This window comes from Elephantulus edwardii, unplaced genomic scaffold (genome assembly GCF_000299155.1).
Source record: "Elephantulus edwardii isolate Elephantulus edwardi_28Jun2011 unplaced genomic scaffold, EleEdw1.0 scaffold00267, whole genome shotgun sequence".
NCBI classification, from domain to species: Eukaryota; Metazoa; Chordata; class Mammalia; order Macroscelidea; family Macroscelididae; genus Elephantulus; species Elephantulus edwardii.
The window spans coordinates 645,864-663,845 of NW_006400017.1; the positions used below are offsets into that span (position 1 = coordinate 645,864).

At 40.9% G+C, this 17,982-nt stretch overlaps 1 protein-coding gene across 1 annotated transcript in view; it reads right to left on the minus strand.

Moving 5' to 3' along the window:
- ZZEF1 (zinc finger, ZZ-type with EF-hand domain 1) overlaps positions 1-17,982 on the minus strand; it is a 135,385-nt gene that overhangs the window by 50,323 nt on the left and 67,080 nt on the right. The window contains exons 13-22 of the mRNA XM_006899757.1: positions 17,746-17,961; positions 15,891-15,991; positions 15,244-15,413; positions 13,769-13,902; positions 12,000-12,067; positions 10,668-10,782; positions 5,895-6,054; positions 4,936-5,057; positions 4,722-4,844; positions 3,201-3,367 (exon numbers count right to left, since the gene is read on the minus strand). Of these exons, the coding sequence (XP_006899819.1) occupies positions 3,201-3,367; positions 4,722-4,844; positions 4,936-5,057; positions 5,895-6,054; positions 10,668-10,782; positions 12,000-12,067; positions 13,769-13,902; positions 15,244-15,413; positions 15,891-15,991; positions 17,746-17,961 (1,376 nt within the window). The remainder of the gene's footprint in view (positions 1-3,200; positions 3,368-4,721; positions 4,845-4,935; positions 5,058-5,894; positions 6,055-10,667; positions 10,783-11,999; positions 12,068-13,768; positions 13,903-15,243; positions 15,414-15,890; positions 15,992-17,745; positions 17,962-17,982) is intronic.

Here is a 17,982-nt window from a genome sequence, read left to right on the forward strand (position 1 = left end):
ATCACAAAGAACTGTTCAAACATATCAGGAGGTATCCTATGATCAAGAATCAAAGGTGCAGGAAAAAGTCTAAGTTGCACTGACAGCATTGGGGGAAAAGAAAAAGCTGCAGGGGGTGGGAAAAGCTGCAGGAATTGATGCAATAAAGAGATGTTTCAACAAATGAATATAACACTGGAAGGGCTCACTCATGCCAATAAATGTAGAAAGCAGCTACTTAGCTAACTGACTAGGGAGCTTTGGTGGCATAGTGGTAAGGAGTTATGCTGCCAATTCAAAGGCACACAGTTTGAATTCACTAGCTCCTCTGTGGGAGAATACAGGAAATTTCTTCCCATATGATTACAGCCTCTGAAAATCTACTGAGGGATTAGTTATGAGTTGGTTCTGATTCAAAAGTACACAAAAATTTTAAAAAATGCAAAAATAAAACAAAAAAATATATATATGAATGCTCTTAAAAAAATACACAATAGTTAAACGACTGGAAGGGCCCATTACAAAGAAAAGTGATCCAGAACTTTGGGAGCATACTCTTTAAGGTTTGCACTGATGACCACAGAAAAGAGATTCAAAAGAATGTAGAGATTATTGAACAATATCATTCATATAAAATAAAAGTAAAGAATTACTACAGATAATAAAAAAAGCCCCAAACTATTACAGCAGGGACATCAATAGCGAATGGCAAGAAATTCAAGCCAGATTCAGAAGAGGATGTAGTGAGGGCTCTCATTGCTGATGTCAGATGTATCCTGGCTGAATGCAGAGAAGGCTAGAAAAATGTTCACTAGTGTTTACTGATTACAGAGGTATTCAACTGTTTGGATAACACTGCAAAGAATCAGAATTCCAAAACATTTAATTGTGCTCATATGGAACCTGTAGATAGTTCAAGAGGCAGTTGTTTGAACAGAACAAGGAGATACTGTGTGGCTTCAAAGCAGGAATGGTGTGCCTCTTTTGCCATACTGATTCCCACTGTATGTCCAGCAAATAATTTGAGAATTTATACTATGCAAAAAAGAAGTAGGCATCAGGACTGGAGACTTGTCAATAATGTACTGTAGGCAGAAGTCTTGTTATACAAAGAAAAAGTGGCATCAGGATTGGAGGAAGACTCATCAACAACCCACATTATGTACATAACACAATTCTGCTCGCTCAAAGTGAAAAGGACATGAAACACTTGCCCCAGAAGATCAAAGACTACAACCTGCAATATAGATTACATCTCAACATTAAGAAGACAAAAATCCTCACTACTGGGCCAAGAAGCAGTATCATGAAAGATGGAAAAAGATTGGCGCTGTCAATGATTTCATTTTACTTTGATCCACAATAAACAACCAGGTATAACAGCAGTCAAGAAAACAAAAGACGTGTTGCAATGGGAAAATCTGCAGTCCAGGACCTCTCCAAATTGCTGAAAAACAAGGATATCAGTTTAAAGCCTAAAGTGAGCCTCATGTAAGCCATGGTCTTTTCAATTACTTTCTATGTATCTCAAAGTTGTACAATGAGTAAAGACAACAGAAGAAAACTTGAGTAGTGGTGTTATAGAAGATCACTGAATATCCCATGGACTGCTTAAAAAAAACCCACTCTGATCTGTCCTGGCAGAAGTGCAACTAGTGTGCTCCTTATAAGCAAGGATGGTGAAACTTTATCTCACTTACTTTGGGCATGTTATAAGGAAGGGCGAGTAAAGGACACTGCTGGGAAAGATGGAGAGTGAGAGAAAGAGAGGAAGACCCTCAACAAAGTGACTGTAACAAGGGCGCAAACTTAAGAGATGGTTGAGGGTGGTGAAGGACAGGACAAGGTTCAGATCTGCTGTCCATCAGGCACTCTGAGTTGCAGGTGACTTGAGGGCACCTAACGACAAGAAGAGCAGAAGAACTCCAGTGCCACAGTCCAAAGCGAGATGCACTGCTAGGCCAATCCACCAGCGACTGCAGGAGACAGACAGGTAGTCTCTTCCCGTTATGACTTTTTATTGTTTTTATGGACCCTTGATTTGGAACCAACTCATAACTGATCCTCCAGAGGATTTCAGAGGCAGTCAATCCCACAGAAGATTGCCCATCTTTCTCCCACGAAGCAGCTGGTGGATCTGAACCTCTTGCCTTTGAGTTTACAACTTCTAAAACCAACAGGGAAATGGAGTCAGAACTGACTCAATAGCCAGTGAGTTTGAGGTTTTTTTTGTTTTATAGGCAAAAACTTGGTTTACTGAAAGTGAAGATGATTTGAAGCACTTACTGATTTAAAGATTGCAGCTGTCAGTGTGAATAACATTGCACATAAAGAAATCAAAACCTCTAACAACTGGATCAGTCAGCAACAGCATGAAAAGAGAAAGCAGCTGTTTTCTTGACTGGTTTGTTTACATAAATGGATGCTGACACTTGGCAACATCATGAGGATTACATTTCACTTGGATCCACAATCAACACCCATGAAAGCAACAGTCACGATATCAACTGATGTGCCACAATGAGCATTATTTGCTGCAAGCAAAGGACTTCTTTAAAGTGTTAAAGAGCAAAGATGTCATTCTGAAGACCAAGGTGAGTCTGGCCCTAGCTATTATATTTTCAATTGCTTTGTATGCATGTGAAATGTAGTCAATAAATAAGGAAGATCAAAGAATTGATGGCTTTGAATTATGATGTTGGTGAAGAAAAGTGACTATACCAGGGACTGTAAAAAACAAACAAATATCTTAGGAGTGCAGTCAAAACGTTCCTTAGACGTGATGATCGCAGGACTTGGTTTCATGTACTTTGAACATGTTATCAGGAGGGACTAGTTGCGAGGAAAGGACATTATACTTGGTCAGTTAAAAAGAAGCCCTTCACCAAAATACATTAACAGTGATTCCAAAACAATGGGTTCAAACAGAGCAATGACCATGAAAATGGTACAGGACCGAGCAGCACTCTATTGTACAACACAGGGTTGCCAGGAATAGGAACCAAGTAGCAGCCTAGGGATAAGAATCAGCGCTGAAATTCCAAAGGCAGTTCAAGTCCATTAACTGCTCTGCTGGAAAAGGTAGGCAATCTCCTCCCGTGCAATATACTTCCTCTGAAAATCTCCTGACGGGTCAGTTATCAGTCGGTTCTGACTAGAAGGCATCCAACATAAACACAATAGCACTGCTGGGGTGGGGGGGGAATAAATGGGAGTCTTACCTTTTTTCAGTCTCACACCTCTCATCAAATTCCACCTCAAAATAAGTTGCCCCTGGGCTAACGAAGAGAGATACTTCATGGCAATTATTTTCATAGTTATGGGCAGATTCCTTAGTCCATGTATGCAACACCACAGGCTGTTCCTGTTGCCAAGTCTCAACATCCAGCTATGTAAATAAACCAGTCAAGAAAATAGTTATTACTTTACATCCAGAATGCTCTCTTTTTAAATCAGTGCCCCAGAAAGGGCTTGAGATCCCTACAGAAACAACCACACCAACAAAATATACCCAATATTCATATATCCTGCACACCGTTCTGCATGTGAACACAAAGGTTATACTGTTGTTGTGTACTGTCAAGTCAGAACTTCCCCACAGCTGACCCTCCAGCAGTTAATCATAGGAGGAGATTGCCGAACTTCCTCCTTCAGAGCAGCTGGTAGACTGAAACCATGTGCCTTCATGATTACAGCGTAATTCTCACCACTAGGCCATCAGAGCTCCCTGGATGTTCTATTATATGACAGTAGTTCTAATGGACTCAGAGTATAAGGTGTTTCATGAATTAAAGTGCTAACCAAAATAGCCGTTTGAAGACGCCAGTTGCTCCGCAGGACCAAGACGGACAATCTTCTTCCCATGAAAATGTACAGTCTGAGAAATTTGACGGGGTCAACTTGAAGGCAGTGGAGTTTGTTTTGGTTCTTTAAATAGTGACTCTATAAATAGTTTAACAGAGTATTTTCTATTGACAGAATTATTTCTCAGAAATCATTACTAGGTATGAATTTCTAGTGGAAAAGGATTCAGTTAGGAGTTTAATGATTTCAAACTTTAATTCTAGTTCCAATTCTGTCACTTAAAAAAAAACCAAAACTGTTGACCAAGGAATGAGTCTCGCTTTCTTTTCTCCCCATCTTCGTTTTCTTACGTATAAAACGGAGTTTTACTATATTACCTATCTACTCCCAAAGGATTGCTGTGAGACTTAAGATAATAAAAAATTCTGGGAAGTGTAAGCTTGAGGAAAAAAACACCTTTCTATATTAAACCTTCTAATCTTCTTTCCAACATATTTTCTCTTCTAAACGTCAACCTGGTTATTTGCTCATATGACCACAGGATTCCTATGCTACTTCATGGGTTGTAACAGTGAGGATGTCGAGCTATTTACAGTTTCTATGTAGCTCTAGTGGCTCCATGGTAAGGAGTTGTGCTGCAAACTCAAAGGCTGGTGGTTCAAATCCACCAGCAGCTGCATGGGAGAAAAACAGGGAATATTCTCCCATGAAATTTACAGCCTCTGAAAACCCACTGGAGGTAATGTATGAGTCCATTCCAAGTCAACAGCACAAAACAATGTCTGTTCTCAATAGTTTGCAGGGCAAATGAACTGTGACTGGTAATTATGTTTGTGAGCAAAGCCACAGTAATTTATTTGTGTAGATCTGTTCTCAGTGATGTTTCGTGACAGTCATGTAACTCCTCCAGAGGACAGTAGGATGCCTTTGGGAGTTACCTTATTCAGTCCCCCATCAGGGTCTCCGCAAAGCTTCTTTAGCAATTCTGTCAGAGTGCTGAACTCTCTCAGGAGCGCGCAGTGTGCAATGTCCAAAGTGTAGAAGTCCAGCAGGAAGATGACCTAGAGGATGACGAGCGAAGCACTTGGCTCCCACCTCACACCGCAGTGCTGACCAACCACAGCTCCCCTCCCACCCTTCACTCTGTCTTACCAGTTGACGGGCTGCCATTGAAAATACAGAATTACATAATTTTTCTACTACAGTTTTCCCACTGTACTGTGACAAGAGAGATTCCAAAATCATCCTCATCCTTGATAGAAACTGCTGCACATCTACCAAAACATGAAGAAAATGATTAATACTGTCCATCGCAGAAAGATCAATTAGTTATAATTAAGGGCAAAGGTGAAGAGCCACAGGTGTGGAGAGGATTCCACAGCAGAAAGACATGAGACTACTGAGTGTCATCCAAACACCTTCCTGAGGTGCCTATTTCACAGAACTTTTCAAGTAAAAGGGTATTTATGGTTTGTTGTTTTCTTTTGAACTTTGTTACTTTTTGATGAAGAGGCTAGGTCACATTTATGATGAGGTGAATTAGGCAAACTGACCCACTTGCCTGTTTCTCCTTTGTCTCATGTAGCAGTAGGTGTGCCAGTGTAGTAGTGAAGAAAGATCATGTTGCAGGTGGGCCAAGGTTTGTGTGACACCACCAGATGTGGTAAACATTTTCTGTCACATCTCTTAAGATCAAATGTAAAGTAAATTAATTTTTTCAAATATGATTTCTCAGAATGTGTTGAGTTTTGTAAGCTTTTCTGTGGGTTTTCATGTTGTGAGTCTGAGATCAGGGGTAAAAACACCACTGAAGAGTGAGACAGCATCTAAAAGTGATGTATGATTATACAGGTATGTGCAGTGGGCTGTAAAGTGATCCATTTCTACAATAAAAACATTTAGGCTATCATATTCAGGCAGGAAACCATAGGACATACTATAGACTTTCACTTTTTATTATTTTAAGAAACACACACACACGGAAGATTTGACATGTAGCAAAAAAAAAGACCATGCACATACTCAGTGTGAGTTACTAGAGAAGACAACATACATACAGAGTTAAAATCCCCACAGGCACCTGTTTTCACAGGCGTTGTATCGAGACTCACATTTTTCAATCAGGTCAACTGCCAGGTCTTTGGCTGTGGTGTCTGTGCCTTTGAGTTGCAGGTAGCACCAGGAGAACAGGCTGCCCTGGACAGACCAGAACAGAGAGAAGAGCACGGAGCCAACCTCCCCTTGGGCACCGCTGAGCATCAGCAGTTCACACTACATGGGAAGAGACACACAGAATGTGTTCACAATAAGGCCATTCACAGAGTACAGGCAAGGGTAAACTCTAAGAGTACCCAGAACACAATGGAACCAGGGAGTGTCAAGAAAGAGCTTTTCACTCAGAAGTGACCAAGGGAAAAAAAACACTTAGAAGTGGTTTTACACCAGATCACATTTTCTCGTGCCACCGGAAAACCTGACCCCACTGGCTAACTTGACACATTTTTAATCCCCTATTTCCTCTGGGTCTTTCCTTCCTTACTGAATCAAACTTCTCTCACCTTGAAAAAGAATTCCTCACTCTACTCTGGCTCTCTTCACCATTTTCTTTGTTCTCAGGAGTTTTTTGGAGGCATCTGACCTCTAAGGATAAATCTTTGCTCCTAATCACCACAAGTGGGAGAACGAGCAATTTCCTTCCTTGCCTCTGAAAATTCACCAGAGGGTCAGCTATGAGTCAGTTCCGACTCTACAGTACACAACAACAATCACCACAAAGTGTATTTTTAACATCACTGACTTGTATGTACCCCAAAAGGAAACCCAGTTACCCCTCAAAGTAGAACAAACTGTGGCATAGTACAATAGGATGGATATTGTTAAAATAAATCAACTCCAGTACATACATCAACATGGATGAATCTAAAAAATGCTGTTAAATGAAAAAAATCAAATCAACGATCACCTCCTAGATACATCAAAGATTTTTACTAAATCTTAGAAGCTCTGTTGAAACTCGAAACTCTTTTTCCTCTCAGCTTCTCCATCTCCTGAATTTTTCCCTGGCTTTGTTACTCCTTCTTACTTGACTCTTTCAATGTGATGCTCTTCCAGAAGGCCATGGTGATGTTTATCCTCTTGACTTCAACCATCAACTGGTTGTTATTGATGGAATTTCCAACACTGAGAAACTTAAGTGTTCAACCAGATCTTAGCACCTGATATCCTATTGTTGCTGTTGTTGTTAGGTGCTGTCAAGCTGACTACAACTCATATCTACCCCATGAACAAGAGGTTGAAACCTTGCCCTCTCCTGCACCATCCTCATGACCTGCGCCAAATTCAAGCTCACTGTCGCAGTCCCTGTGTTAATCCATCTCCTTGACGTTCTTCCTCTCTTTTGCTGCCACTGTGCTTTTCCAAAATGTGCTGTTTTTTGTAAGGACTGGTGTTTTCTAACTGAATCCACCCAGGGCTCAGAGGGAGAAAGATGGGCTATCTCCTCTCGTGCAATTCACAACTTCAGAACCTAAACTGAAGGCCAGCTATGGACCAGATCTGACTTGATGGCCATGAGTTGAGACTACTCATCTCCATAACGCAGGTTTAGGTCTGTATCCCTACAGAAGCTGTCCACCTGTTACAGCCCTTACTGCACTATACCACAACTGTCTGATTCCATGTTTATCAGCTCAAGATTGTGCTCTCAAGGAAGGGGTTTTTTATCCCTGTATCTGCACAGGACTTGGCACATGAATTCAGTGTATTATTTGTTGAAACAAGAACACAGACTTAAGGGGGGAAAATTTCAAACTAGGTATTTCTGATCACTTTTTTAAAAAAATGAACTGATCTTTCACATAAGCATAAATGTTTTTGGAGAAAGATAATACAAACCATTCAAAGAAGTGTCTCAACTATTTCAGTGATACTCTTGTTAAATGTGATCTATTAACATCCTTTGTGTCAGACAAAGTGAATTCAAATTCACTTTGTGAATTCACAGACAAGTGAATCCAAATGATGAGATTATGAGAAATTCTCGTGTACAATATCATCTCCTTTCTCTGTATCTTTCACACTAATAGAGTAATAAAGAAGACAAGACAGAGTCAAATGACTTGGCTTTCAGCTTGGCTCTGAGCACGTACCAAGTCCTTCCACAGGGGAGCAGAACTAACACCTATGAAAACAAGAAGTTTTCTGTCCAATGGTGCTTGATTTATGGGACTAAAGAAAAAACACAGGTAGAGTCAAGAGCTTAGACAGGGCTCAAGGGGCCTAAAACAGGTTAAGATTGAAATGATCTCCAAAAGAAGGATAAGCTGTAGGGAATAGCAGAAATAAAGAGAGATTAGAAGGAGCCATGGCTAAGTGGAGCCAATATTGATGAATAGTGGGATGGAGAAAAATGTGAAGAAAAGGCTTAAGAGATGAGCAGAAGAGTCTGAAATAAGGCTATTTCAGAAAGTAATCAAGGGGAAAATTAATGCAACAGGGGAAATAAAGCATTTATAAAAAATAAACACCTCCATAAATAACACCAATCTGTGATTTTAAAGAACAAGAGAGCAACATGAAGCTTGGATTTAAAGTAATATTGAGTCTAAACATTGCATCTAAATAGAAAACAGTAAAGAATATAAATGCTCTGTGGTCTCTAAGAGTAAATGGGGAATAACACCAACTGGCCTATCACTCCAGGCAGCTGGAAATGAATAAAAACATGGTGCTAACAACACCTTGAAAACAGTAAAGCATCAAAAAAAGAAAAGTACTGAAAGACAGTACAGTTACAAGACAGAAAATAAGCTATTGGAGCTCATGCCATTAAATATCTTCGGTTAGGATTGCATACTATAAAATCTGCTCCCATTCTCCAATACTCCTATTTAATCTACAGGTAGTTTCTGCTCCCCCTAGTACAGTGATCCTAGTCCTTTGGATTTTTTTTTTGTACATGGGAAAAGCTCAAGCACTTTCTCTAAACCAAGAACCCAAATCATTGTCATTGAGTTGATTCTAACTAGCAGTGATCCTGTATGGCAAAGCAGAAAGCCCCCAAGGATTTGCAAGGCTGTAAATCTTTTAAGTTGTCACATCTTTCTCTTGTAAAGTAGCCTGTAACTTTGAACCACCAACTTTTTAAACAGTAATTGAGCAATTAGTCAGTGTTTCGCACGAGCTCTAGGCCTTATCCTTTTGCTGTTTTTAGGTGCTACTGAGTCGAGTATACCAGCTCTATAAACAACAGAGTTGAACTCTCTCCTATCCTGTGCCATCCTCATCCCCTCTGACACACTGCGGCAGTCACTTTGTCAGTCCAGCTCATCAAGGGTCTTCTCTTCTCTTTCACTGACCCTCCACCTTTCCAAGCATGATGTTCCTCTCTAAAGAATAGCTTCTCCTAGCGACATGTGCAAAATATGAGACAAAGCTTTGGCATCATTGTCCTCAAGGAATAATCTGGCTATACTTTTTCTAAGACATATCTGTTTGTTCTTTGGGCAGTCCATGAGATTGATATTCAATACTCTTCTCCAACACCACAGCTCAAAAGCATCGATTCTATCATCCTTATTCACTGTCTAGCTTTCAGATATATAGCATGTGATAGAAAAGACAGACCATGGTCTAATTTCTAGAAATCCAAATTTGTCAAATATGTCAGATAACTCTGACCCACTGATATACAGACTACATTTTAAAAAGCAAAAGTTTTCTGTTTGTTTTTTTTTAAATAAAAAGGTAATACATTTTAAAGAAATCATTAGCATAGGAAAAAACCCTACATTTTCAGATTTTATAAGCCTGTTGATTAACTGTGGCAAAGTTTACTAGGGCAGCAAGCAATAAATGTTGGAGAAGATGTGGGAACTCTTACACACTGTTGGTGGATTGTAAAATGGTGCAACCACTGTGGAAGACAGTTTGGTGTTTCCTTAAAAAGCTGAATACAAAACCCCATATGACCCAGCTATTCTACTAGTAGGAATATATCTTAAGGAAATTAGAACTGAGACACAAATGGAGATTTGTACATCAATGTTTATAGCAGCCCAAATGTCCAACCACAACCAAATGTATTGAGAAACTGTGCTACTTTCACATGATGGAATACTATCAGCACTGGGCAATGATTTTGAAAAATGCTATGTCACTTGAGAGAAGGTGGAGACCATTATGCTGAGTGAACTAACGCAACCACATAAAGACAAATGCTGCATAGACCATTATTGTAAAAATAGAAGGATAACTAGTAAAACATGTATGGAAACTCCAGTGGGTAGGGGTGAAACCATAGAGTTGCAGTTTGGTGGGTGGAGGGAGGGGAGGAAGGAACTGGGAAGGATCCTGGTGAAAAGACACGGTAATGACGGAAAGTCAATGGTAATTAATTTTATAAAGCATAATGCATGAGAATGTATGAAACACAATATGAAGGAAGAATAGTGTGAAACACAATCTATACAAACTTTGTAAGCAAACCAAAAAAATCTTCATTTCAAAAATTCAAAAGTCACTCAATAAAATTAATAATGCAGATATATCAAGACTATATGCTGGGCTTAATAACTTAATGCTTACTGGGCAAAGGGGCCTGGGTCAAAATCCATCATATTTTTCAAAGTCTTAATAGCAAGTATTTCCATGCATTTATTGATGGTAGGTTACCAAGGGACAAGTGCGAGTCCTCTTGTTTCTTTACAGGCAGTGGATGATCAGGCATCAAGTACATGGGGAACCTTGTGCTTATTTGTAATGTTCACAGTTGCAGAGTTAATATTCCTGGATTAAATGAGTGGTCAAGGGAAAGACACAGGGACTGTGGATCACAAGCTCCTAAGAGAACAATGCAGAGGGGATGGGAGGCACCCGTCAGTTACCTCTCGAGCGGCCACAGAGAGGAGAGTGTTCATGACCGCCAGGACTTCACTGATGCTCATGTCGGCCACGTCGCTTTTCTCAGGTAAAAGTAGAAGGCCACCTGGATCTTTATCACTGTAAGGACACAAACTAGCTCTGACATGTGGTTTCAGGAAGGGGACTTTTCATGCTTTCTAGACTAAAACATCTCATAAGAAACAGAGGCGATTTCAGTGTTGGTTGTGCAGGACAGGAGGTGTATAGGTCAGGAAGACAGGAAAAGGCCCCAGTGGCCTCAAGGCAACTTCTGTCCACATGCTCCTAACCATCACTGTAGAATATACTTACTCTCATGACATTCTCTAGCGTATGGAAAGGCTTTTGATTTAACAAACCCCAAGCATTTCCTGTATCTTCAAATGTTCTTCACAGGAGAGTCTCATGTTCTTTCATTATCCTTGACCTTTTTTGAGCACAATTTTACATAGCTCTCTACATGTGGAATCGTACCAGATCTGGTGGCCTAGTGGATGGTGAAATATGCTGTCAAACTGAGGGCAGGTGGTTGAAATCCACCAGATGCCCTGTGGAGGAAAGATGGGTAATCTCCTCCCATGTGATTTACAGCCTCTGAAAGCTGGCTAGAGGATCAGCTATGAGTCAGTGTTAACTCAATGACAATGAGAAAGACAGACTAAGAGCTCAGCCTTTTAGTTCCCTCTGTCCTTCCAGACCCTCACTTCCAGTAATACAATCTACAAGTCTATTAGTTGTTTTAGTAGTCAAAAACAAAAAACCCGAACTCACTGCTCTTGAGTCAGAACCAACCCACAGCTGACCTTTCAGTGGGTTTTTGAGAGGCTGCAAATCATACAGGAGGAGACTGCCCATCTTTGACCTTCAGAGCCACTGGTGGTTTAGAATGACCAGAGAGGCCCCACCTTTAGGATAACCGTACAATTCCCTAAAGACTACGCCACCAGAGCTCCCTCTGGTTCTCAAAGTAAGTAAAAATCTTCAAATCACATCCCTGACAATACAGATAGCCTTTTGCTACATCTCCCTTTGTCTCTACACCACACTTAAAAACTGAAGAGTTCAGAGATCCTCAAGATTGAAACTGTTTTATAATGACTGAGACCTGGATTAAGCTCTTGCTATGATTATTATCTTACCATGTCTTACTATTTCAGTCACTCCTGTGCCAAGTGTTATCTGACTCTATAAACCTGGCTAAGCAGAGAGGTTAAGTATGTGGTTCCTCCAACAGCACATGAAAGAAGAGATATGTGAAAAAGACAGCACTGCAAAGGCTGCAAATATCTGACAACAGGGAAGAATTATGAACTTACCTAAAATATGTGCACAGTGAGCGGAAAGTGAGCTGCAGGGACTGCTTGTGTTCCTGCTCGTTGACATTCTTCTAGAAAACCAGAAAGTGTTCATTCAGAAACCTAGTCCATGACATTCCAGAGAATCAGAGTAGCATGAAAGTCTCTACCCACAGTTCTCAAGCATGACAAGTACCAAGGCCTCATGGTTAATTCAATTCCTACTGATACCCTTTGGCTATGCAAGGCACTTAGGGGGATTTCCAGAAGACTTAAGAGTCAGGACACAGGAGCACAGGTGAGACAAGATACAGTCACAATAAATACACAGCAGAAAGAATGATGTAACACTGGGAAGAGAGGGTGGCCACTGCTGTGCAATTCATCATCATGAGAAGGGGAAAACCATCTTTACTACTGCTGTCAGAACAGGCCGGCAAAGGCAAAGTGATGGAGCTGCTCGGCTATTAACAGACAGCAATGGTTCTCAACCATTTTTAAATAGAAATGTTTCCTTCAGAATGAAAAAAAAACCCTGGATCTTTATACAGGTTCTACTATTTGGTAGCATAGCAGTTACTGATACTGAAAGCAATTTCCAAGCCCTGGTACTGATGTCTGAGTATAACAGAAAGAAGGGCCTCTCCGTTACTAGTATAAGTAAAAGAGGGAGAGAAAAACTATCTGGGAAATGAAACTCTTTTTAAATATATTCTGAAAATAAAGATTTCAGAATATATTTAACATAAAATATATGAAACACTGAATAAAATATAAAAAAATGAATAAAAAATAAAATTAAGATGAAAAAATTATTTACTTCAAAATAATACTGGAGGAGAAATGGCAGAGTTATTATACATGAAACAACATTAACCTGAGTTCATAGTTGTTGAAACTTGGGAACATTGGGGTGGAAGTGTGAGAATTTGTTATGCTATTTGATCTCTGTGGTTAGGGACCTCTCCAAAATACTCAAGAGCAACAGTGTCTCTCTGGAGACTAAGGTCCGCCTGATATAGGCCATGGTTTTTGCAATCACTTGTTATGCATCAGAGTTGGACAATGACTAGGGAGGATAGAAGGAGAATTGACGCCTTTGAGCTGTGGTGCTGGAGAAGAGTATTGAATGTACCATGGACTGCCAAGAAAACAAACAGATTCATCGTAGAGAGGATTAAACCAGGCTACTCCTTGGAGGCAAGGATTCTGGGGCTTCGTCTGACATACATTGGACATGTTGTAAGGAGAGACAGGTCCTTAGAGAGGGACATCATGATGGGGAGAGTAGAGAGACAGCACAGGAGGAGAAGACCCTCTATGAGGTGGATTGATTCAGTGACTGGGGTAATCGGGATGGGTGTGTCAGAGGCAATGAGATTGGCACAGGATAGAGCACAGTTTAGGCCTGCTGTACATAGGGTCGCTATGAGCCGCAAACGACTCGACGGCACATAACAACAACAACATTTGATCTACTTTCGTATTTGGTTTTAGATTTTTTTCATAATAAAAAATACTCTAAAGAAAATGTGGTTTTAAGACACGAAAATGGAGATTATACTGTCATTTTGTGAAACAAAAGGCTGTCAACAGATCAGCCACCCCATCTTAGTTTAGTACCATATCCTTAGCTATATGTGTGCTCCACACAGACTTGTATATAGTAAGTATAGGTAAACATTTGGGAAAGTGAAACAGAACATGCATTCAATGAAAACAAAGACCAAGAAATTTTATGAAAAACAGGGCTCAGGAAGAGACTCCGTATTTCTGAGATAATCACATACCATCATGGTGAAGAGATGGTTCCGCCGGGTCTGTCGATCAGGAAAGAAGATGGCAGCCCCACTGAGAAGGGTGTTTTTGACTTCTTGTTTTAATACTTCCATGGGTGCAGAATTTCCATTGACCCTGTCCACCACTGAGAAAAATGAACAATGGAAGCAGCATGAATAGATTCTATAAATTCACTCATTCACTTCATTTTATCCTTACTACCAGAGCAAGGAAATATTTCTGAATAGACAAGGGGATACAAAGACATTCTTTTTTGTTTGTTTACATTTAAATAGTCATTGTCCAGCTGACGCATAGCAAGTGATTGCAAAGATCATGGCCTAAATCAGGTGCATCTTAGTCTCCATACTGACATCATTGCTCTTCAGTACTTTGGAGAGGTCTCTAACAGCAGACTTTCCCACTGCAATATGTCTTTTAATTTCCTGGCTGCCTGGTGTGTTGACTGTGGAGCCAAGCAAACTAAAGCTGTTAATAATCTCAACCTCTTCACCATCTATCATGATGTTGCCAATTTGCCCAGTGGTGATAATCTTTGTTTTCTTGATATTTAGCCTCAATCCATATTGAAGGCTGCAGTCCTTGACTTTCTGCAGCAAGCGCTTCAGGTCCTCCACAGTTTCAGCAAGCAGAATTGGGTCATCTCCATAACACAGATTGTTTATGAATCTTCCTCCAATCCTGATTCCACTTTTCTTCTCATAGAGCCCAGCCTCCTGGATAATCTATTCTGCATACAGATTGAAAAGGAATGGAGATAGGACAACATCCCTGGCATACACCCTTCCCAATTTTGAACCATCCAGTGTTTCCTTCTTTTGTTCTGACGACTGCCTCCTGGTCCAAGTATAGGTTTTGCATTAGCACGAGAGAGCTGGACAATGAATGATTAGGTATGATAGAAGGAGAATTGATGCTTCTGAGCTGTGGTGCTGGAGAAAAGTACTGAACATACCATGGACTACTAAGAAAACAAAAAGGTTCATCTTAGAGAAGGTTAAACCAGGCTGTTCCTTGGAGGCAAGGATTCTGAAGCTTCATCTGACATACTTTGGACATGTTGCTTGGGAGGGTGGAGGGACAGGGCAGGAGAGGAAGACCCTCTATGGGTTGTGGATTGATTCAGTTACTGGGGTAATGGGGGTAGGTGTGTCAGAATCATGAGACTGGTTCAGGATGGGGCAGGCTTCAGAGCTGCTGTACACAGGATGGCAGGCAACTCAATGGCACATAACGACAATAGCATGCTAAAGGGTTAGGGTTAGGGTTGGCGTTAGGAAGAAGTCAGATGAAGAAGGAATAACCTCTAAACTCAAACAGTAGATTCCAAAGGAAGAGAACCAAAGAAAACATTGCTTTCCACAGAAGTGAACCCTTTCCTGGGTTTGCACATTCACAGGACCTTTCTTATCTACTCCTGTAGAGTACGATTGCCGGGTCACATAAAAGAAAAGCTAAACCCTACCGTCACACAAGTGTGTGTAGAGCTCCTTGGCAGCCTCCTTCCCCTTGGCACTCTGATTTGGAGCCTTTTTCTCCTCAGAAACAACCGGTGAATCTCTCCGCAGCACTGAGAAACAGCTCTGGAGCAGCTGCAGGAGCAGGGTTTGGGCAGAGACGCATTCTTCCCGCGGACTACAAAAAGACAGAGCACATCAGAGAGCAAAAAGGGCACCTTTCTTACACCCTCCAGAGCCATGCAGCTGGGCACTGGATACGCAGTTGGGTAAAATAAGTGCCAAATAAGAGGAAGAAGGGGACATGGAAAGAACACTGGTCAGAAAATTAATTTCTGATCCTCAGTTCTTCATCTATGAATTAAGGGTATTACTACCATACGTGATCTGCTTTTCCACATAGTAGTTATGAGAGGCAAATGCAAATGTTTATGAAAACACTGCCTAAACTGGGTACAGAAATGTGAGCTCTAGTTTCAATAACAGGTAAATCTTTCAAGTCAGATCAATTTAAGTATCAGAAGCAAGGAAAAAAAGAGACAGGAAAAAGATTGTTCAATTAGGATAGCCAAAATAAATAAATAAATAAATAAACTGCATGTTTTAAATAATTTCATTTAAAATTATTATGATCATATAGTAGACTCTAACTTACTTTTGTTTTAATTTATTGTAGAAATTCCAGAAGATCTCCAAGTCAAGGCCCGCAAAATCCAGAAAAGATTTATATTTTAAGCCACTTTCCTTCTGCTGTACCTAGAAAATCAGTAAGATCAGATAAAATACATTTAGATGAAGAAAATAATGCCTCATCTAATTCTCATTGTTAAAGTGGTTCCATAAGAATGAAACTCCCATGTAACTGATGCATGCTCTTAACCACTAAAGCTTATGAACAACTATTTCTGGTGTGAAACTTTCTAAAATATATGTGTGTGATGGTATGTGAATTCCTCTGTGTGCACACAGGAACATATCTATGCCTATATGCATCTACATATAACAACACACACACACACACACACACACACACACACACACACACACACACACACACACGTGTTACTATAAAGGCTCCCTAACTTCTTAGGATACAGGTCCCTGAACAAAAGCCAATCTTCTAGTTACCATCATCCAAAGCTAAGTGGCAGTATGTTAGGTCCCTGCCCTGCATGAGGGCTGAAAGGCATCAATTCTATCCTAAATGCACCTATTACTTCCTAGGGATGATAGAAAGAGAACTGATGCCTTTGAGCTGTGGTGCTGCAGGAGAGTACTGTATATACTATAGACCACTAGGAGAACAAACAAATTTCTCTAGGAGAGGGTGAAACCAAGTTGCTCCTTGGAGGCAAGAATTCTGAAGCTCTGTCTGACATAATTTTGACATGCTGCAAGGAGGAACCAGACCTTGGAGAGGGATGTCATGCTTGGGAGGGTGGAGGGACAGAGCAAGAGAGGAAGACACTTGATGAGATGGACTGACCCAGTGACTAGGGTAATGAATAAGGCTGGCTCAGTATAGAGCAGGATTCAGAGCTCTTATACATAGGATTGCTATGAGTCCAAGTGACTCCACGGCACCTAACAACGACCACCACATTTACTTCCTAAGTGGAACGCTAGTGGCCTAGTGGTAAGGAGTTATGCTGCCTGCTCAAAGGCACATGGTTAGAATCCCCACTTGCTCCATGGAAGAAAGATGAGGAATCTCATCCTGCACGATTTACTGCCTTCGGAAATCAGCTGAAGGGTCAGCTATGGGTCGGTGATGACACGACAGAACACAACAACTTCCTAAGCACTTCCTTCTAATCTGCTGTTTGCTGCTGTGATGCGGCAAATGAACGACAAAGACCAAAGGAACCAGATATACATTGAGTCATCAGCCTCTGAAAACAAAGGTCAAGTGCAGACACTGCGATACACTGCAAATAATTGGGCTCCAGAGCTCTCTGAATTCTTGAGGTAAGCCTTGTTCTCACAAAAATCTTTCTTTCACTAAGTTCTCAGTATGTTTTTACTAGGGACTTTAGAAGTCAGCATAAATTGTAAAAAAAGTGACTCCATTATTCATAAGGAAATTTATTAAACCAAAGAGAATTTTTGGTGCTTTCATGAAACAAAATGAATTCACCTAGACACAAGAAATGGCTCTCCCAAGGCATAAGAACGCACACACCACATACCTCCTGAATTTGCTGTCTCCAGTCTACCACCAGCAGCTATGGTGAGAGATCTTTAACATCTGTCTGTATGTCTGTCTATTGCAGCACACCTTCCAACCATGGCTATTATGCCACTTAGACTCTTAATGACTGATGCCATGAATGCCAACATCTTACTACTCCTGCTCTTTCAACGTCACCACAGCAGCGTGACATCTGTTGTACACCTTCTCATATAACATAGCTTGTACTGGGCCAGGTATCACTGGTTGGTGTTTAACTTCCTTACACTGTCACTGATTTTCCTAAAGGAATGTGATCTAACAGCTCAGGGAACACTACCAGGTCATGGGCGAGCTGCTGGACGAACTGAAGGGTCTTGAGGAGAAGTGTGGCCCCGCAGATGCTCTCCTCAGAGTCCTTTCTGCAGTGGGTGCAGGTGTCGTTCCTCTTGGCATCAGCGGGGGCAGGCCGGAGGTACCCACTGATGCTCAGGCCTTGCACTCCCAGGCGCTCTGCTGATTCCTGACGGGTACACAGGAACTTCACCATCAAATACTAGAAGAGACAAGAGAGATT